Below are 21,219 nucleotides of genomic sequence, written 5' to 3'. Positions count from 1 at the left end.
TGTAAACAGCTGTAATGGAAGGTGGTGAGAGGTGGTACCACAGGAGCCGTACAGATGTGCTAACTGACTTCAGAGGAGAGAGAATAACTCTACCTGCCGATGGGGAAAGCTTTATGAAGGAGGTGCTAAACTTGTGAAGGGAATGGGGGAGATGTCAGGGTGGGGGTGGGGACAGGGGACGGGTATACAGTGCTAAGTAATGTCACCTCCGCCTCAGCCAGCTGTTCAATTTCAAGCCATTTTCTCAGACCTGCAGTAGAGGGCGTGTTTGCCTAACAAACCAAATGTCCTTGGCAGGGCAGGGCCGGGCCAAGGGGGAGGAAGAGAAATAAATGGTGATGTTCCTCTTCCAAGGGGGGATCCTCCCTAGACAGGTGGAAAGCACTGGGCGTGTTCACAGCCTTCATCTCACATATGTCTCAGGAGATCCTGGAGTTCATGGCCTGGCCCGCCTCCACAAGCATACTCAGACGGCCCAGGTGAGGCCACTGCTCCAGAGCTGACCCTGACCTTATCCCATGCAGTCCTTGTGCGCGCGTGTGCACGCATGTACTTGCGTGTGTGTGACATGTTTATGGATGTCTCCGGGAGTACCTGCCTCATTCACCGCACCGGACAGCCTGCAGTGTTCATCCGGAACCTGAAGTCCAACAGTGCTCCCTGTCCACTTCTGCCTTTATCTAACCTAAGTTTTTCCTGCATATGCCCAGCGGCTAGTTCAGCCATTTGCTCAGTTAACTTCCTGGCTGCGCTGGGCAGCTGAAGTGTGGGGTGGGGATAGAGACCCTCGTGCCCCCTTCCCAATCGCAAGGGGAAAAGTTGGGGCTTCGGTGGCAGGAAGGAGAGGAAAGAGATCTATAGCTAGCATGGGATCTGGAGGACAGGCAAAATTATGCTGGGAACAAAACAAAAATCACTGCAAACATAATTGCTGCTTATTAGCCACCTTAATTAAAACAGATTTGCATTTCTATGAGTAGCTCTCAACCTAGGGGAAAAAAGGTGCTGGAGACACTCAGGTGACTTCTACTGGGTGGAGGATGGCAGATGGCTCGGAGCTGGGTGGGGCAGATGTGGAGACCCTCAGGATGAGGGCTTCCACCCTCAGGAGGCTGTAAGAGTGCACGTGCTTTGCTCCAAGAAGGCTTTGGCCCAAAGCGGGGAGGGCTTCCTGTTGTAGGAACTGGCATGGCTTTGTTTTGCTGCTGGGCTGAAAGTGAGGATACCATAAACCTTTTCCCCTTCACTTCCTAGGAGTGAGGAATTCCCTAGGGGCGTCTCGGGCATCCTAAAGTGATCAGGCAAATGCATACATGTTTAAGGGCTTCTTAAAAGAAAGCAGAAATCAGGAGAAAGGTGGTCGGGATTGAGGAGTCAAAGCGCAGCAGTGGTGTGGTTTATCTTCCCCTTCCTGCAGGTCTGGAGTTTGAGCCACATCACTGAGGTCCGGGCCAGTTTACTTCCCAGAGGGCAGCGGCCAGCAGCCGTCCATGGCTGGGGTTGGTTTTGTTGAGAACCCCATCTCATTCTGGACCCTTTCATGACGTCAGATCCCTTCAGCCTAGGCCAGGCCCCTCTCAAAAGGGCTTCGCCATCCCTCCAGCTGGTCTCCAGATGCCCCTCCAGACACTTCCACTCCTGTGCAGGGTGGCGGGCTCCTCTCCCTGGACCACTCAATCCGTTCCCCTTCCTCAGGCTGAGATGACTCTAGTTCAGCAGGAACAAACGAACATCCTCCCTGCTTCACTCCAATCCCTTGGGGGTTTCTCTTCCTGGCAGAGTAGGGGAGCTTGTGCTGGAAGGATTGGGGGCAGAGGAGGCGAGTGGAAGGATGGACGCTGAGGGGGCAGATTAAACCCTGGCTAGAGGCCAGGGCCCAGGCCGGGGTGTCCTATCCAGGAGAAACATCCCCCAGGTGTCCATTCCCTCCTCAGGAAGCCACCTTAAATCCCTGCTGGGAAATGCCTGAGTGTCTAAAGTGACAAGGGAATGTCAGCCCCCTTCATCCACCCTGTTTTCCCCAGAAACGAGGATGCTTGTGTGAGAGATCAAGATTTGGCCCCCCTGAAATATGTCTCTTTACCTTTATTGTTTTCTCTGATGGACATTTGACCTCCTCCACTAACTGCCTAAAGAATTTAACATAGAAGACCTGTTCCAGGAAGGAGTTACTATTTGATGGCTGTAATATAATGTAAAATAGATATTACAATAGGAAAGGCACCAACGAGCCCATCTTATCAAAAATTCTGTCTCTTCCTGGCCACATTCTCTAGGCAGCCCTGCTAGGAGTTGCCAGACATTTACATTTATAGGGGGAATCTCCATTTGTAAAGGTATCTCCATCTCTGTATTGGGAAGAGGGGGGATGACTTCATCTCTAGGAACTTATCAATGTGGAAGGTGAGGCCTTAAATCTGCATAATAACCTTACTCTTGTTTACTGTGCTTTACTGGTAATCTCCCATAACTGACACCCCCACCCCCAACATCCTCCTTTGTCTTTAGCTGAGATAGTATTTAAGGCACAATCTCTGCTATTGTGTTGAGAAAACTCAGTTTCCCTGGTTTCTCTCATGTATACATGCTATTAAACTTGGTATTATTTTCTCCTGCTAACCTGTCTTTTTAATTATTTGGCCAGCCATAAGAACCTTGAGGGAAAGGGTGGAGGGGGGATTCTCCCTCTTCCCTGACACTTGTTTAAAAGCTTCAGGCTTGGGGACCCTGGAGGCCACGTGTGAGTCTGAGGGTCCCCAGCCAGGTTGGTCACAGGGCCAGTGGACCGAGCTGGCTGCAGTCACTGACCAGCAGGACTCCCCAGCACTCTCCCAGAGGGAGAGGCCACTGATTTCACTGGGGCCTGGCGCTGGAGCTGAGTGTCAGACACAGAGCGGCAGGAAAAGGCTGCAGCCTCTGTTGCCATGGATATACGGAGGCGCCATCAGATGCTGTTATTTTTAGCCCTGCAGTGCCAATTTATTGGTGGCATCCCGGGGACACATAGGAAAGGCGGGGAGGCTCCTGAGTCAGGGTTCTGCCCAGGACAGGTGGCCTGTGAGCACTCTGGGTCTGGGTACATTCACCTGCCCTCTGGGGCTGCTGCGACCCTGGGGGAGGGGGAGACGGAGGGAAATAGATGGAGGAGGCTGGCTAATGAGGACAGCAGAGGGGGATGGCTGAGGAAGCACCAAGCTGGTTTTAGTTTTCTAGCAAGGGAGGAGAGTAGATGAGGCTGTCAGTGGGCGGCTTCCTGGGTTGAGATGAGGCCTTTGGGGCAAATTTCTAGAACTCAGCTCAGCCCTACCCTAGGGCCCTGATCTGGGGCAGGACCCAGAGGACCTACAAACATGGGTTTGTGGATCGATTCCTGCCGGGGCTCAGCGCCTCTGGATTTTGATCTGAGGCAGACTATGTGGGGGCAGGGGGCTCACAATAGGAACCCAGAACCCAGCAGAGAGAGGGAGTTTGGAAACGGCAGAGGGACTTGGCCTTAGCGTTTCTCACCCTCTCAAACCAGCAACTTGGGTTGCTGACCACAGCTAAGGCACATGTCACGGCAGGGACAGTAATTTCCATCCTGGTACCACAGTCTTCTTGGGTCTGACCTGAGCTAGGTCTCAGCTTTCCCATGACCTTCCACATCCCATCGTCCAGGCCTGGCCTGATGCCTGTCCCCTAAATGTTTCATGTAGCTGTCATCTAGTAACTCTCACTGTGTTCTTGGAGAGATGCGAAAACACTCTCCTGTGTAAGGATTTTTTTTTTTTTTTTTTTTGGTGAGGAAGATTGGCCCTGAGCTAACATCTGTGCCAATCTTCCTGTATTTTGTGTATGGGACAAACCCACCAACCCTGGGCCGCTGAAGCGGAGTGAGCAAACTTAACCACTATGCCACTGGGCCAGCCCCTGTAATGATTTTTTTTAAGACACATTCCCTGCCCTCAAGGGGCTCCCTGAACGCTTGGTCTCATGGGGATGATGACAGGTCTTCCTGGTTGAGCAGCACTAATGCAATGGGAAATAGCTGACCAGGAATCACAGAGAGGCTCCCTTAAATTCCCCACCAGGGCCAAGGTCAATGTCAAAAGATAGAAATGGGATCTATGTTGGCTGCCCAGTGGCCTTCTGACTCTTCTTTCCTGGCCAGGATAAAATTCCTCAGCGAAACACTTAGGGCTGAGAGTCCTTAGAAGTAACAAAGGAAGGAGGAGGTGACCAGAAAACTACCCAGGCCCTCCCTCACCTCAGGGCTGGCCTCCAACACAGACTCGAAGAGGTGGACATCATTGCTATGGAGGTGGTAGCAAGGCCAGAACCAACGACAGTCCCTTTGGGGCAATGCCCGGGACCAAGATGCCTTGGGTCCCTCTTCCCCTGTCACCCTAGTTCGAGTGGGGGACTTACCATTGACAGTCAGGGTCACCTCTCGCTCCCCGGCTCCCACCCGGGGCACCACGGCTCGGCACACATACTTCCCAGCATCCTCCTGGCGGACGTTTTTGAGGGTCAGGGTCTTTTCATTGCTGAGGACCTAGGAGAATCAGGGAAGATCAGACACAAAGAATAGGGGTGGGCTCTCTCTGTCCCTCAGAACCGAAGGGCTGAGAGGCAGGCCTGGTGGTAAGTGACTCAGTCTTCAGTATCTCAGTAAAAAGCAGGGGTGGGGTAGGAGACAGATGTTTTATTACACAGTGTGCCCGGTGAGCTGTTGAGGGGAGAGCCCACGCACGGGAACTCTCCGTGAGTAGCTGAAGATACTACCTCCCAGCTTCAGCCCTAAGTGGGGGCATATGGAGGAGGGATGAGTGTGGGAGGAGGAGGGGGATCCCTGGCTGAGGACCCCCCGAGGCTTTCTCACAGATGGAGGGGCTGCTGACCAAATTCTACCAGTGTGGCCACTGGGGAAATTATCCTACATCTGAGCTTCTTTGAGGGTCCCCATACCTGTCTTTTCTGAGTCATTTTCAGGATCCCTTTGGCATGTAGTTTGGGGTGACGACAATAAAACAGACTTTGGCATTAGCTAGCTCTGAGTTCGAATCCTGCCGTCAGCGGTGTCTACCTGGTGGCTTTGGGCAGTTACTTATCTTCTCCTATGCTGTTTCCTTATCCCTACCATGGGGGCAGTCATGCTCAGAGGACAGCGCAGTGTCTGGCAGGGAGTAGGCCACACAGGGGTCAGTGTCCCTCTGCCTCTCCCCCTCCTGCCCTGCTCGAGGCTGTCACTGGTCCTCCAGAGGGGATGGACGTGCTGACAAATTCATGCACGCTAAAGAACACACACATTCTGGAAGAGGAACACAGGAAGAAAGCAAAGCTTAACCCCAGGGCTAGAGGGTGACTTAACTAGTGGGGAGAGTTGAAAAGCCCTCCCGATGACTTGTCACTCCCAGCGTGTCAGTGACCACCTGCTTTTCTCTTTCCTTGTTTTTTTTTGTGAGGAAGATTAGCCCTGAGCTAACATCTGTTGCCAATCCTCCTCTTTTTTCTGAGGAAGATTGACCCTGGGCTAACATCTGTGCCCATCTTCCTCTTCTTTATATGGGACCCTGCCACAGCATGGCTTAACAAGCTGTGCGTCAGTGCACGCCCAGGATCTGAACCAGCGAACCCTGGGCTGCCGCAGCGGAGCATGCGCTTAACCGCTGCACCACCAGGCCGGCCCCACCTGCTTTTCTTATCAGGCTCATGACAGGGCAAAGCTGCAAAGGCTGATGTGTGTAGGGCCGAGGGGTACACATGGATACCTGAGGTGCCCTCTCCTCTTTCTGGGGTGCTTTTTCCTTCAGCTTGCACAGGAGGCTGATGCCCCCAATCTAAGAGTGAGAGGGGCCTTGGAAGGTGGTTCCCCCCACTCCTGGCCCGTGGGCCCGCCACCCCTGCCAGAGGTCCTCTGGGGTCTCAGTGTGGACTCACCACGCCGGAGCCCCGTTTCATCCAGACGATGGTCAGGGATGGGTTGCCCGTCCAGGCGCAGCTGAAGATGGCATCGGAGCCCAGATCCACAAGCAGGGACTGGGGCTCCATGGTCATCCTGGGCCCGACTGTGATGGGAGGAAGGAGGAGACAGGGGTCTGGTGAGCCGGGATCTCTGGGGACCCTCCCACCCCAGTTAGAGGAAGGGGACAGCGGGTACCTATGCCACCTCAATCTTGTTCCCTTGCATTTCAGTCCTCTGCCCAGGCTGGGCCTGGGTCTGGAGTGGGACTTGGGAAGTGAGGAAGAGACCCCTCTCCCCCAGCCCAGTCTCCCTTGGCCCACCGCAGAGGTAGGCAGCACAGCCCCAGGAAAAAGGTGCTCTGGCCCCATTTCTGCCTGGATTTCCCCCAGGGCTCGCCCATCCCTGTCCCTCTGTCCTGGTCCCAGGAAGCCCTCTCCCCACTGTGTGGGCAGAGGGGCCTTCCTCCTGCCCCAGAAATCTTGGGCCTTGGGATCTTCACGTATCTGCCTTCAGGTACCCTGTCCTCCTCCTCCAGGCCTAAGCTTTGTGACCTGGGATCGAGGTACCCTGTGCACCTGGCCCGGCTCCCTGAGCCCTCCTGGGGCCCTCCCAGGGGCTCTGAGATAAGGAGTGGAGGAGGCCAGGCCTCCTCTGGGATGTCCTCTGCCCCTGCTCTCAGGTCATCCTCTTTTCTAGCCCTGCCCAGCCTCTTTTTCAACCCCACTGAAGTAGACTTGCCCTTGGCCGGTTTCCCACGCCCCGCCAAGTGTTGGTGAGTGTTAACAGAGGCTCTGCCCGCCTTCCCCTTTACGGCGCCTGTAACTGGAGCCTCCTGCAGACCAGGCCCTGGTCCCGAGTGGGGGCAACGGTGGAATTTCAGGTGCGGTGACGGGAGGGTGTGCAGGGAGCTGCTTTCAGGGAGCAGAAGGGTGTGAAATCCAGGGTCAGGAGACCCGGATTAGTCCCTGATGTAAAAAGGGAGTAACAGCACTTCTTGCCGAGGCTTCTGGGAACACGTGGAGGGGTCAGATATAAAGAAACTTTGTAAAAGTGCTTTTCAAACTGTAAAGGGCAGTAGACGAGCTAACACTTAGTGCTGTGAACACATCACTAAGGGGCTCATCAGCCATGGGCTGGCTCCCCGTGGGTCTCTCCCAGGCCACCAGGGAAGAGGGTGATGTACGTGAGCCCCTAATGGGAGGCAGTGGATTCACTCAGAGCCTGGTCTCTGTTCACATTTTGCCACTTACTCGCCGTGTGACCTCGGGCCTCCATCCCCTCATCTGGGTGGTGGGCATACTAGTTCCTGCCTCCCTGGGTTACTATGAGAGTCCAGATATAAATGAAACACCACCAGAGGACGCTTTCCGTAAAGTGCGCAGCCTCATGAGCTTGTGAGGCCTTGTCCCGTCGTGTGCAATGAGTTGGCCCAGTGCCCACCCCCAGGGATCCCTCGACAGCTGCACTCACAGTAGACATCGACCGTGCGGCTGATGTTGGTGCTGCCCAAGGCATTGGTCACTTCGCAGGAGACAGGCTCTGAGAAGTATGTGTAGTCCACGGTGGTCCGATACACTTCTCCAGAGGCCTCCTTGATGATCTGGCCCCGCTTGGCCCACCTGCAACACAGGCCCCGAGGCTGGTGTGGACTTCCAATGGCAAGGGTGGCCCTCCCGCCTGGGGGAACTTCTCTATGGGAGCTGGACACATCCATCCTATGGGAAAACGAGGCCTGGCATGGGACAGCATGGGGCAGGCCCCCTGAGGGGCCCCTCAGGGGAAATCTCCACAGAGGGGTTACTTCCGGGGCTGGGGGAGGAGTCAGTGGTGGAGGTGGTGGGCTTTGGTCCATGGGTCGTCAGGCCGTCAGCGGTACTTGACAAGCAGGTCATTCTGGAGGGAGGAGGGTCGCCTACTCTGGCTGGGCGATGGGTAACTCGACTGTCAGTCCTGGACAGCATGGCTGTCCTGCTCTGAGCTCTAATGGGGGTCCCCTCCTGGGCCACGCCAGAAAAAAGGGAGGCCAAGTCCATGGCCTCAGAGGCCAAAATCTAATGGCGTGCACCCATGTATGCATGCTCACGTGCACACACATGCATGCGCATGTGTACACACACCCATACAGAGAAATGAGGCTCCAGGAAGCTCAATTTCCAGATAAGGTGGAGCTGATGCAGTGGTGTTAGCCAGTGGTCCTGCCTGCCCCTGCCTGCCACTCAGCCAGCTCTCTCAGCTCTCCTGTCGTAACACCTCACTCCAGGCTGGGTCCCTGCGTGGCGCTGCTCTCCCTGAAAGCCCTTTCAGCCCCCATCCTGGGAATGGCACTGCTCCTTCCTGCCTAGCTTCCGCCCTCCCACCCTGGCTTCACTCCTCAGAGGCCGTGGCTCCATCACTCCCAGCTGGGTCGGGGAGGCGGGAAGAAGGCTGTGCTGACTTCCTTCAGCAGCCAATCGGCTGATGGGCACCCCCAGAGGTGAGAGACCAGTAAACCTCAGGCCTGTCTTGGTCCTGGCCTTTGGGTGGTGATCACTCCATTGGACCAGTGACGGGGCAGCCTGTTACCTATGGGGCGGTACTGGGAGCCCCAGGGTGCCTGTGCATGTGTGAGGGTGGGGGCTTTCCTTACAGATCCCCATGGAGAGAGAGTTCATAGCTTCCCTGTTTACTCCTCTTGTGGACAACGCACTTTAAATCCCAAACTTCCGACCAGGCTCCTCCTACTACAGTCAAGCCTATTTTGGGGTGTATGTCTTTACCATAGCTGGAGAGGTTCCTCGGCCCCCACAATTGTTACCCTGTAGCCACAGCTTCTCTGCTGGCTCTGCCTTTATTCCTGGAGCCTTTCCTGGATCATCTCCTGCCCTTCCCTCCATTAGCTTCCTGCTTAGTCTGGCCTGTCCAGCCCCGAGAGATGCCATCTCTCCGCGTCACACGGAGCACCCAGGCTGGCACCATGTGGTTATTATCGCGAATTAATATAGGATAATTATTAAGAACATGATTAATAATAACAATTATCGTTTAACAACAGAGCAAACCATAGCTCCCTGAGAGCTTAAGGAGCTTCCCAACAAACCATTATGAGTTATTCATGAATCATTTCAATTTCTAACTTTAATTTAATGACCTGACTTAATAGTCAGGCCCAGCCCCTGCCTGAGGCAGATGAATTCAGTCCGGACATATGGTTGGGGATGTGTGTCCAACCTCCACTCCTTCTACCGGCTCTGCCGAGACCTCTGCTCCTGGCTGCTTACAGCACCAGATGCTGGGGCGGGGCAGGCACGGGCCCAGGCCTGTGGGTTCTGATAGGTGGTCCTCTTTCATCATTGGAGAGGTTCCTGGAGAAGATGGAGCTTTCTCCCCTCTCCATCTGGGGCACCTCTCAGTGTAAGTCACTAGTGGTGGAAGCTCCATCTGCTTGGCCTTGAGGAGCTCAGGAGAGCTGCGGGGGCTCCCACAGGCCCGGAACCCAGTGGGATGGCTGGGGGACTAAGTTTTCTTGTCCCCAGCAGAGTGGTGCTGTCTGAGCCTGGCCATCTGTGTAGCTGCTGCCCTTAGCTCCTCGGGTCCTGTCCCTACCTTAGAGGCAGAGTGGGGAGCAGGAGAAATCTTAGACTATCCTCCCCCAGGGTCATGGGCAGGAGTTGGCTGTGAGGGCTTTCCAGGGCCCTCAGGTGCCCAAGGCCAAGGCCTTTTGGGGACACCTCAAGACTCCCCTGTTTACGTCTCGCTCAGCTAGTCTTTTTCTTCCTTTATGTCTTCCTTTATCCTCCTCCCACACCAAAGAACCCATCTGTAGGGATCCCTTCCAGAAGCCCGAAGCACTCATTCAAGCAGCTGGCCACAGGGTCAAGGGTGAACCAGAGAGCGGGTCCCACCCTCTCCTGTCTCTTCTCTCTTCTCCTCTGCGTTCTTGGGCTTAGCTTCCTCCTCCTTCCAACTCATCCCTTCACCCTAGCCACCCACCGATCCCCCTGCCTCCACTGCGGCTTTCACCACCCCTCCCAGCCCCTTGGAAAAGGAGTCAGATTAAGCCTTTCCCAATCAATGTCTAATTTGGCCTGAGCCAATGTAAGAGGATTAATTATTCATATCGCAGAATCAGGAGGCCCAGCGTGTCACAGCCCACAGGCTGTCCTCAAAGAGCCCTGTGTTTCACATTGGGCGGTGGTCCCCTCCCGTTACGTGCTGGGGCACCGAGGGAGCCTCAGAGGAGAGTATGAGAAGCAGGTGGGGAGATCCATGTCACAGCGTGCTCAGGCCTGTTCTGCTGGCCTGGCCCCTGGTCCAGTGGGGCAGCTGAAGTGACAGCTGAGCCCAGCTGGATGCACTCCTTGCCCACCCATGTCCCCTTTCTGGGTGCTGGGGTGGAGGAGGGAATATCTCTAACCTCCAAGATCACAGCCTCTTACGTGGAACAATCAAGACTATGCAAGGAAAGAAACAAAGATCCCTGTAATCTTGTCAGAGTCAGTAGGGAAAAATCAATGTACGTTTGTGATGGGATTTGCTTAAGGCTCGTCCTCTCGGATCCCAGCACCACATCTAGCACGACCGTCTGCCTGCTAGGGGAGACCTCGCTGAAGTGAGGGGGCTGAGGCGGTGTGGGTGGGCACACGCCAGTTGCCTCCTCTTCACGGCCGCTCCACCCTGCTCCTTCCCTGGCCACCCGACTCTCCCACATTTTCCTAGCGGCCTGAAGAGCTTCCCGGAAGCCTCTGGAGTCCTGGAGGGAGCCTGATCCGCACCGAAGCGTTTTCAAGGCCTGTGGCTAATCAGGCGGCCACGAGGGAAGGTGACAAGTAAGAACATGTGTGCTCTGGCCAGCCCTGCACCTCGCAGCTCCTCCTGCTCTGTGTGTGAGGGGCTGACTTGCAACTGTGGGCTGCTGGTAGGGTGGAGACGGAGAGAAACCACAGGATACCCGCAGCCTAGGGAAGCCTGCACATCCTGGGCTTGTTTGTTTCTTTATTTATTAACTTTTTAGTTTGAAAAAAACCCTTTGAATTTATAAGAGAGTTGCAAGAATAGTCCAATTAACTGCCATACTCCCTTCACCTAGATTCACCAGTTGTTAATATCGTGCCATGTTTGCTTTACGATGATCTCTCCGTATGTAGACTTATACCTTATTATTACCGTCATCATCGGTGTTCTGCTTTTTTTGAGGGTGATGACTCTGGGAATCAGGCCCAGCAGACTGGTTTCCTGGTATTTGCTCCCCTGTCCTGGTCGGAAGGCAGGCACGGAGAGGGGGATGTTGCTAGGCCCTGGAGCACGGCCCTGCCCTCCACCCAGCCCTCCCGTAACCAGGTCCTCAGATGACTGGAGCCTGGCAGTGAAGTTGGGAGTTGTATGTGCTGGTCTCTGGGGTCCAACAGGCATTCCTGGGACAGCTGTGAGGGGGAATGTGAGGGGGAATGTGGGGTGTGCCTGCCTGTGTGGTCTGTGGGAGTGAAGGGCTGCCCAGTACTAGAGTATTTTCTGTGCACATGGTGCCTGGTATTTAGGGATTGTACGCAGAGAGCTGGGAGCAGACAGCAGAGAGAAGCTGACCTTGTAGAGAGGAGCCCGAGCTCACAGGTGCAGGGTGGAAACCTTGAGAAAGGGCGTGTCCTTGGGTGTTTCCTTCTGCATCTTTAGTCACTTCTAGACACGTGCCAGGTCCTGGCCAAACCAGACCTGCCCCCTGGACTTGCTGGGCTGCACGACCCCAGGGAGCCTGGAGGTCATCTTCTTTCTCCTGCCTCTAGCCCAGTGACTGGCTAAATCGGACAGGACAGATGGGTTTTCATCCTCTTTTAAAATACCCTCAAGGATAAAGACTCTGTCTTTCCCGGGCTTCTGGCTCCAGTGTTGCTTAATTATCTGCACTGCAGGGAGCTCCTCCTTGTGTCCAACCTGAGTCTCTGGCTGCCTCTCTGGCCATTTCCTCTATTACCCTTGGGGCTGCACTGCCTCTTGTCTTCCCCGTCCTCCCCTCCCTGGGCCGGCTTATTTCCTCGGCTGGCAGGCTGGGACCGTTGGCCTCCCTGGCACTGGCTGATGCTGCAGCTTAACAACCCATCTCTACGGCAGAGGTGACACTCTGGCTCCCTGATCAGGTCCGGGCTGGTGGGAAGGGATGGGGCAGAGTTAGGGCCGTGGCTAGTTCCGCAGGCATCTAAAGGAGGCGAGGGTCTGAGTCTGCCCTTGAGCACCTCTGAGATCACCCATTTCTGGAAATCTTGTGCAGTGATGTGCACCAGCAGAAAGGTGTCCAGAGGAGCCGCTCTGTGTGTTTATCCAGTCAGTCAGCCCACATTATGGAGTACCCGCTACACGCCACACACTGTGCGCCATGCTGAGAGCTATACGTGACTGAATTGCAGTTCTTGCCTTCACTTTTGAAGTCAACAGGGAAAGACAAGCATGTAAAAAGCAGTGATGCTTTTTTGTTGTGAGCAAGGCTGCACTGGGGCCATGGCTATGAACAATCCCAGGTGCCCGCTGGACAGGGCTGACCGTTCCAGAAATCCTACCCTGCCCAGGTGAACAGTTGGGTGAGCACACGGCTAGAATCTGGGTTCTGATCTTACTGGTTGTCCTGGTTGTTTTAACTTTTTTCCTGAGCCTCAATCCCTCTTTTCAGAAATAAGGGATAAACAAGCTATTCAGTCAGAAGAGGTGATACGTATTGCCTCCGGTAGAAAGGGAGCATGTGTGTACATGACGGAGAGGAAGTCTGTCTGGCTGGGGGTGCAGGGGACAAGGCAGAGGGAAGGAGTTCTCACTTGGCCAGGGCTGGATGGGTGTGTGGGGAAGGGAGGGGATCTTGGGCACCCACAGTGAACCAAGCACTATGCTGGATGCCCAGGACCACAAGTGACACCCCATGAGATAGGCACGGGTGTGGAGGGTCCAGTGGCCAGGCCGGGCCTCCTCAGCAGTGGCTCTTACCTGTACTGGGTGACAGCCGGGTTGGCCTTCGCAGAGCAGTGGAACGTGACGACGTTGTCCTCCAGCACCGGCTGTGGTTCCACTGATAGGTTGACAAGCGGGGGGTCTGCAGAGAGAAGAGTTTCCCTTGTAGACTGGAGAGCGGTGTCCGTGGTTTTGGGAATGAATGGGGCAGGAAGACCCCTTGGGTAATATGGAGGGTAAAGGCCAGAGATTCCACCACCCAGGGACCCTCAGAACAGCCACCGCCCCAGTGGTTCCTCAGCAGGGGGCTCCCCCACTCCATGGAGGTGTCAGCTTCAGGCAGTCCTGGTGATGGGGTTAGGGCTCCCTCTGTGGATTCAATGCCTGGTGTTTAAATGAACAGCTGGCCAGGAAGCGTGGCTGCCTGGGCCCCCAGGAGCGTGCTGGCTACACTTCAGAAAGGAGAGGCAGGGAGAGGGATGCAGGGGGCATAAGGGGGAGGGTGGACACTAAGTCCATTTAAATACAAACTTTCTGTCTTTGAAATGTCATTTCACATCTCCTTGTGTAAAGGTTCTAGTGCATCCGTTAACTTGAAAGTGGCATTTACACTCTTTCATCAGCCTAATCATCTCTGCTGAGTCCTGACTGGTGTCACCCAGCCCACGGCTCCCAGGCTGGGCTCGTCGTGGTTCTCATTCAGCATGATGAGAAGCCAAGCTCTGAAGCGCTAAGTGGTGGGAGGTGAAGGAGACAGGAAATCAGAGACAGGGAGAGAGACAGGGAGACAGGGAGCAGAGACAGAGAGACACACAGGGAGATCCGTACGGAAAGGATGGGAGGCAGGCAGAGAGATACTTACATAGGAGAGAGACATGGAACCAGAGAGAGAGAGAGAGACAGAGAGACAGATAGAGAAAGAAAGACAGAAAGAGAGAGAGAGCAAGAGAGAGAGACAGAGAAAGAGATTGAGAAATGCAGAGGAAGAATAAGAAAAAGAGACAGAGAAACATAGAGAAGCAGAGATGGAAAGAGATACACAGAGAGACTCACCTAATCACAGAGACACCTAATCAAAGACTTCAGACTAAAAGAAAAAGACCGGGGGAGACCAAGCAGATGGAGACAGAAAATGACAGGGTGTTGAGAAGAATCAAACAAAATAATGAGGAATAGAGAAAAGAGATAAGGAGACTCAGAGACAGAAAGATGGAAATAGAGACGGAGGGATCTACAGCAGAGAGACAGAGAGGTGGAGAATCTGCAGGAGAATGGCCTCGAGGCAGCCTGGTCATCCTGAGCTCAGGGGACCTTCTCCAAAAGCTCCAAAAAGCTGATAGCATCCGTGCTCCTGGGCATGCACTTTGGCTCCCAGGCCTCAGCACCCCTAGGCATCCACACTCCAGGGGAGGGGAGATGACAGCCAGTGCCCATCTCTCTTCCTGTCATGGCCTAGAGGTCTGACCGGAGTTCAACTCTAGGCTGAGTTAAGAGGACAGCTTGGTCCCAGTGACCTAGCCAGGACCCTGGGCCACGTTTTCTGGCCGGTCCTCAGCAATAAGCAGAGCAAATTACTGGAAGGTCATGAAGACTTTCTAGGGTTCAACTCATTTTCAGAAAAAGAAGTAAAGAGAGAACATCGAGAAAAATGCTGACCCCTCTGGGTGCATGTGAAGAGCAGCACGAGGGAGCCAAGATTCCAGCCTGCCTGGCTCTGCTCCTGGTTGACACAACAGGTGGGGTCCTGAGACCCTCAGATAGTCATGTACACAGCTCCCCAGCTGCCAACTGAGACAAGCCCACTCCAGAGTTGGGATCATTTGACCCCTTGGCCCCCCTGTGCCCTGCTGGTGCTCAAGCTAGGTCATGCCTCCCTGCCCAGTGCTGAGGAGATGGGGGAGATGACCCACAGGGGGCTGGGGCCTGGGAGAGGACCCACAGGGGCTGCGCTGGTATCTGCAGACAGCTTGTTAAGACACAGGGGAGAGAACTCTGTTCCTGAGCAGCAATGGCCGACTGTGCTGGAGGCCTGTCCTCCCACCTTGACCCCCAGTTCCGGATGGGGACGGCGATCCTGGAGAAGCCAGCTTGCCTGCCTTTTCCTGGAGAATTATCAGGGAAATGACAGGTATTTCAATGATCTCAATCTTATTTTTAAAGTGTAGTTCAAGTGGTTACAAAGATGCTTGCAGCAAAGACTAGCCACGAGAGCTCTCCTCCCACCTCTCAGGAGAGCTAGTATCCCCAGAATCTGGCAGCCTCTTCCTAGCTGCTGCTCATCAGCTGGTACTTGCTCACCCGGCCGAGGACCACCAGCTTCCAGCGCCGGTCTAATCAGGAGGCCCAGCTTTATTTCCATGCAGGGCTGGCCAACTAAGCAGGGCATCTGTGGGACCCTACGGCTCTGATGGCACCACTCTCAGAGATATGCAGACCCAGGGAGGAGTTTGCGTCTCACTGTCGGCTGGAGAAGCAGGTCCCAAGGCATAGGCATTTGGTAATTGCCACCTGGATCCAAATGCGTGGCTGGCACATGTCCTCACATTATGATATTCAACACTGGGAGGTGGAGCTTTTGTTTGAGGAAGTGATGGTGCCAGTTGATAGAATCTAGAAACCCACTACAGAACTCGGGGGGCAGTTCCAGGAGGTCCATGCCCCCCGGGTATCCTTTATAAAATGATGAGTCTTCAGGAGCAGGGAAATGGAGCACACACCTGTTAGAGGACCCCCCTTGCTGCCTGATCCCCTCCTCCATCACCTACCTGCCATTCTCAGTTTATCCTGTGGATGCCTCTCTTCTGCAGCTTCCCTACTTCTTTGCAGTATCCTCGATACCCAGCCTTTCCTGAAGAGCCTCAGGAGAATGGGCCCCTAGGAAGCTCTCATACTAGCCAGTCTCATCTGTGCCTCCACCCCAGTCCCAGAGGCGCGCCGGTGCCCCTCTCTCCCCCACTCCTCTGGATGTGCAGGATATGAATTTTCAGGAGTCCACCAGGCTCCAGAGGTATAAATAGTTTATGTCATATCCAACTACTAAACATGATTTTAATCCCACTCATGATGTTGGCTGCATAACTTGCAGGAGGGCAGCTTTGATGTAGCTGGTGGAACTGAGATTGCATTGAACAGATGTTACAGCTGAAAGTCTGTTAGTGTTTCCATCAGCAACCTGCATGCTCGCGCGTGTGTGTGCGCGCGCGTGTGTTCAGGGGAAGCAATACACTGAGGAGGGGTGGGAAAGGAGAGATGCTTCATGACTCAGTGATTTTATAGCACATCCATTTGAAACTTGGCAGCTGGATGCAGAGTCCAGATGTAGCGGGGCTTCGCGGGTGTTAAGCTTTCTCTCCCATTACTCAATCTGGGGGCTTTGTCTTCCGTTGGGTAACATATACAGACCAAGGGAAACAAACAACAAATGTGCTTTTGCTGAGTTTGGATGCTTCTTGGTTGACTGAGAAAATGAGCAGGTTTGCAAAGGCAACTCTGATTCAGCCCATGGTGTCCACAGTAAACAGTTGGACGCTTATCGAATGAACAAATGAATAAATGGAGCAGGAAGGAGGGGGAGGGTGGGGTGGAGAGAGCGTGTGCTTTTGCTTGGCAGGCACATGCAGACACCTTTTGCGAGGGGACAAGGGGATGGGGACCTCTCCTCTGTTAGGGCTGTGGGGGCACTGGGAGAGGGGCAGCTACACCCCCATGACTGTGCCTGGTGACAATAGCAGAGTGCTCACCATGTGCCAGGCGCTGTGCTAGGGACATCCCCCAAATGGTTTAATTTAATCCTCACAGCCACTGAACGAGGTGAGCATTGTTACCTCCACATACAGATGAGGAAACCGAGGCACAAAGAGGTTAAATAACCAGGCCAACATCACTCAGCCAGAATTCAAACCAGAAGAATGCTGTGGCCTTAACCACAACCCTGTACTGCCTCAGATGGGGCTGATCTAGGAAACTGGGCACTAGGTTCTCAGCCTCCCTCTGACCTCGTTCGCGATGCCTCTCTCCTCATGTGGCTGAGCCATCCTCGGAAAGAAAGCCAGCAAGGGCCCAGAGACCTGGCGAGGCTGGCGTCCTCTGATGCAGGCTGTCTGTGTTCCCTGGTGCACTGATCATCTCTTAGAGTGCATTTAGAGGAACGTCTTTTAAAGTCTGGATCCGCTGTTGTTATGATGACACTCTTGTTGACAGAAGAGGTTCCCCTGGTGTGATGGATAATGGCCTGGATCAGAAACACTGCTCCTTCTAGTCTCCCTGCCGGGGCCCGGGACGCTGCAGTGGAGAGCCCACTGGATGGCTTCTCTTGTGCGGTGCTCCGTAGCTGGCACAGGCCTCCTGACTAGATTGGGGAAGGGGGGAGGCGCCTTCTCAGTGGCCACAACTGGCAGTAGGAGACTTGGATGTCTTGAGTCTCCCGCCCTCATTCCTCCCAGATTTGGTTTGTGTCTGGAGAGAGGCCTGATTCGTGGTCAATACTAGGGCAAGAAGAGACCTTAGACCTCATTCAGTCAAACTAGACAGGGAACTGGAGTCCCCAGGGCAAGCGACAAACTTAGGCCCGCACAGCTCCTGGGAGGTGCTGCTTTTCTGGATGCTGGAACACTTGATCCCACAGCATCTTGCTTCCTCTCAGGAGCTGGGCCTACTTCTCTACATCACAGCTGCCGCACGGAAGAAGCAGGTGGGTGTGGAGAGCTGAGGCCTGGACGAGGGCCAGGGGAGGGAGGCATTCCTCTCTAGGCAACCCTGTACCTAAACGACCCTTACACGACCCTCAGTGTGAGCTCCTCCCTCCCATCTCCCTGGTCCTAGGCCTGGCAACAGGCCTGCTGTTCTTAGCTCTTGTTGAATGAGGGATGGAAGAAGAACCCTTCTGCTTGGTGTGGGTTGTAGGGGGACAAAGGGGTTAGTAGCTGGTGGCAAGAAAGTGAAGATAAAGCCGTCTCCAAGAGCTCAGCTGTTGTGTCTGGGTGTCTCAAGTGAGCCCATCTGAGGGTTATGACCGTTTCTTCTGCCCTCTGGAATCTAAACAGCATCTGCCAGGATTCTAGACATTGAGTGGGAACTTCTGTCCTCTGGCTCCCAATACGGGCTCTGGAAACCTTAGGATGCAGCCCCCCTGGACTCTAGCTCCCTAGAGAGCCATGCGGAGCACTGAATCTAGAAGCCAGGGCTGCTGGGAGGTGTTTTCAAATGAATTTGATTTAAAATGAATAAAATGAGAAGGAGGAAATGAATGCCAGCAGCTCTAGCATTGTCCTTCAGAACCTATGACCAAAGTAGCCACCAACACGTGGTGGCATCATGCTACTGGCAGGGAGGGGCTTTAAGAGGAGAACATTCGACTTTTGAGTGCTGACACTTCAGACCTAAACCAGTCCCATACTGCGAGGAAGGCACTGGGGCGCCTTGTGGCCTCTTAGCTCTCTGGGGCTGACAGGCACTTTTGGGAGACTTCTAGGAGACCTGTAGGAGTCTCTTTAGGTGACTTTTAGAATGCGATGCTGGCAGAGCTTTAAAGCATCATCATTGTTAATATTAATCATAGCAACTGACGCTCACTGAGGCTTACCATGTGGAGGTGCAGAAGAGGGGTGACCAGTGTGGAAAGCGGGGCTGCCTACATTCGAAACTTACATGGCCTTGGGCAAGCTAATCGACCTTTGAGTGCCTCTGTTTCCCCAGATAGGGATCACAGCCATACCTACTCCAAACAGTTCTTGTGCAGATGAAATGAGCTAACACCTGCAAAGCATGGGCTGACTGAATAGCTACTCTTCCTCTTCTTCTCTCCTTGACCGACCTGCCATGAGAGGGGCCCCTTTACACCCGTGATCAGGCATGGTGCTGCTCCCCAACTCCGGAGCCACAGACGCCATTCAGCTCCCAGCATCTCTGCTCTGGCTTCCTCTCCAAGGGAGGTGTGGGGTCACCTGGCTAGGCCAGCAGGGCCCCGAGCAGACCACGACATTTTCTGATGTGGAAGTTCCACCTCACATAGGTATGGAAATATGATTTGAACATGTCATTTGCAAAGGACCCTCATCTGTGATGTTTTTACTTTTCGTGACAATGAGAAGGACAAGCTGGTCCATAAACACAAACTCGGCCTGTCCGCAGAGCTGTCTGCCCGTTTCCTGTCCCACAGGAAGAAGCTAGGGTGTGGCTCTGGTGAGCTGGTTGTCCAGTGCTGGCCCCTTCCCCCAAGCTGTGCTCCGGGCAGGGGGCCAGGTGGCTCCCCGCCCCCGGGCCAGGCCGGGTCAGTACTCACGCTGGATGTCGATGGTGACTGAGGTCTCCTTCCCTCCGGGGATGGCTTTGTTGGTGGCTCGGCACACGATACTCTGCCCATTCTCCACGTCCCCGGGGGAGATGAAGAGGGTACTCACGATGCTCTCACGCTTGCCATCACGAAGCAGGGTCTGGGGGGGCAGGGAGAGAAGACCCCATGTCACTTGGCTGGGATGGCCTGGGCAGGTAGGGGAGGACAGGCCCCAGCCTCAGAGAGGAGGAGGGAGCCCTGCAGATGGAGGCAGGTCGGCTCAGGACACCCAGGGGTGCCAGTCTCTGCACAGAGCTGGGGGGTTACCCTTGCTCCTTGGCCTGGCTGAATGCTGGGCTGGGGAAAGACAAAGGACCTAGAAAGTTTTCCATCGTGTGTGAAAATCAGCCTGGGCTTGCATACCCCAAAGCATAAAAGAAACCTGGCTGTGCCCAACAGAAACCAGGCTGCAGGTCCTATGTAGAAATGAATGAGCATCTATCTGCCTCTGGTCTGGGGGAGTCTCTGGGTCTGCAGGAAGCACTGAGATGGGTGCAATGGGCTGTGCTGTGGCCCCTGAGGCAGTGAAGACATCTGTAGAAGGCGGTGTGGTTTGGGGCATGGGGGTAAAGCAGGGCAGGGGTGGGGATGTGTTCAGAATCAATGCACACTGACTATTTTGTTACTTTATATAAACCTTTTCAACTTTTCAAATCATTTCACTTCCTGACCTCATTCCTGGGCTTGTCAGGACAAGCCACGGGCAGGACAGATGCCATTATCCTCCATTTGACAGACGAGAAGACAGGTGTGATCAAGAAAGGCCGTGGAGCTTGACCAAACTCCTACTTCAAGTTGGGGGTGAAGTAAGTAAGAAGGTCCTGTAGTGGGCTGAATAGTGTCCCCCCAAATCCACATCCAATCAGAACCTCAGAATGTGACCTTATTTGGAAATATGGTCTTCACAGATAGTTAAGCAATTAGTTATTAGTTAATTATCTCGAGACAAGATCATCCTGGATTTAGAGTGGGCCCTCAATCCAATGACACTGGTGTCTTTATAAGAAGAGGAGAAGACCAGAGAGACACAGGAAGAAGGCCATATGAGGGTCGAGGCAGAGACTGGCGTGATGCTGCCGCAAGCCGAGGAAAGTCAGGAGCCACCAGGAGCTGGAAGAGGTGAGGAAAGGTTCTTCCCGGAGCCTTTGGAGGGAGCGTGGCCCTGCCGACACCTTGATTTCAGACTTTCGGCCTTCAGAACTGTGAGACAATAAATTTCGGTTGTTTTAGTACTAGTTGTGGTACTTTGTTACGGCAGACCTAGGAAACTAATGCCAAGTCCTAAAGCCTTTGGTCTCCCGTCTTCCATTCCTTTGTTTCCACGGGACCACGAGGTCACTCCTGATGGTGGCTATTCTCCATCACTGCTCCCCCCTTCCCTCCACTGCACCCCTTTCCGTCCACCTCCGCACTAGTTTGGTGCCCTGCACCCCAAGCTCACCAACGACCCACCAACGGTAGGTGCTGGGGAGCTGTGTTGGGTAGGAGGGCCATGTCTGGGTCGCGATTGGACTTGTTCATTACACCCCAGGGAGGGACTTAACCCCATCCAGGGAAGGGGTGCAGGGTGCAAATTATTTTGCCGTGATTGGAGCCAGGGAATAGATGAATAGACTCTACTTCCTCAAAACCTCCCTTAAAATAACAACGGCATGGTCTCTAATTCTCACCAGACCCTGGAAGGAGGGGTGCATTATCTCTATTTAGCAGAAGAGAAGACTGAGTTCAGAGTGAGTCAGGAACTCGCTGGGCAGGGCCGGGGTTTGCACTTGAGAGTGGTGACCCCTGAGCCCACCACCCTACCAGTACAGTTCCCTGAGAGCTGGAAGGTGTTCAGTGTGATCTCTGCTTAAAGGTGGGAACAGCTGGAGCGCTTATGTAGCCTCCCAGGTCACTGGGAGCAGCGACGTGGAGCTGCTGGAACCTGCTCTCTGGGTCCACAGTTCAGTGCCATCCTTCTCAACGTGGGACAAAGCTGGTGGTCTCCAGCACTGGGAGAACAGGACCTGAGCCTCTGTCTAGAGCAGTGCGTCTGGCT

At 54.3% G+C, this 21,219-nt stretch overlaps 1 protein-coding gene across 2 annotated transcripts in view; it reads right to left on the bottom strand.

Annotated features, from left to right (window-relative positions):
- The window catches only part of KIRREL3 (kirre like nephrin family adhesion molecule 3), a 529,519-nt gene that overhangs the window by 13,530 nt on the left and 494,770 nt on the right, over positions 1–21,219 (bottom strand). For both annotated transcript variants that reach the window (XM_058544827.1, XM_058544829.1), the window contains exons 6-10: positions 19,131–19,281; positions 12,887–12,992; positions 7,415–7,563; positions 5,920–6,047; positions 4,408–4,534 (exon numbers count right to left, since the gene is read on the bottom strand). In XM_058544827.1, the coding sequence (XP_058400810.1) occupies positions 4,408–4,534; positions 5,920–6,047; positions 7,415–7,563; positions 12,887–12,992; positions 19,131–19,281 (661 nt within the window). The remainder of the gene's footprint in view (positions 1–4,407; positions 4,535–5,919; positions 6,048–7,414; positions 7,564–12,886; positions 12,993–19,130; positions 19,282–21,219) is intronic.

Source organism: Diceros bicornis, chromosome 7, assembly GCF_020826845.1.
Source record: "Diceros bicornis minor isolate mBicDic1 chromosome 7, mDicBic1.mat.cur, whole genome shotgun sequence".
Classification (NCBI taxonomy): Eukaryota; Metazoa; Chordata; class Mammalia; order Perissodactyla; family Rhinocerotidae; genus Diceros; species Diceros bicornis.
The sequence above is the reverse complement of the archived record's forward strand: the minus strand, read 5'-3'. Positions and strand labels throughout refer to the sequence as shown.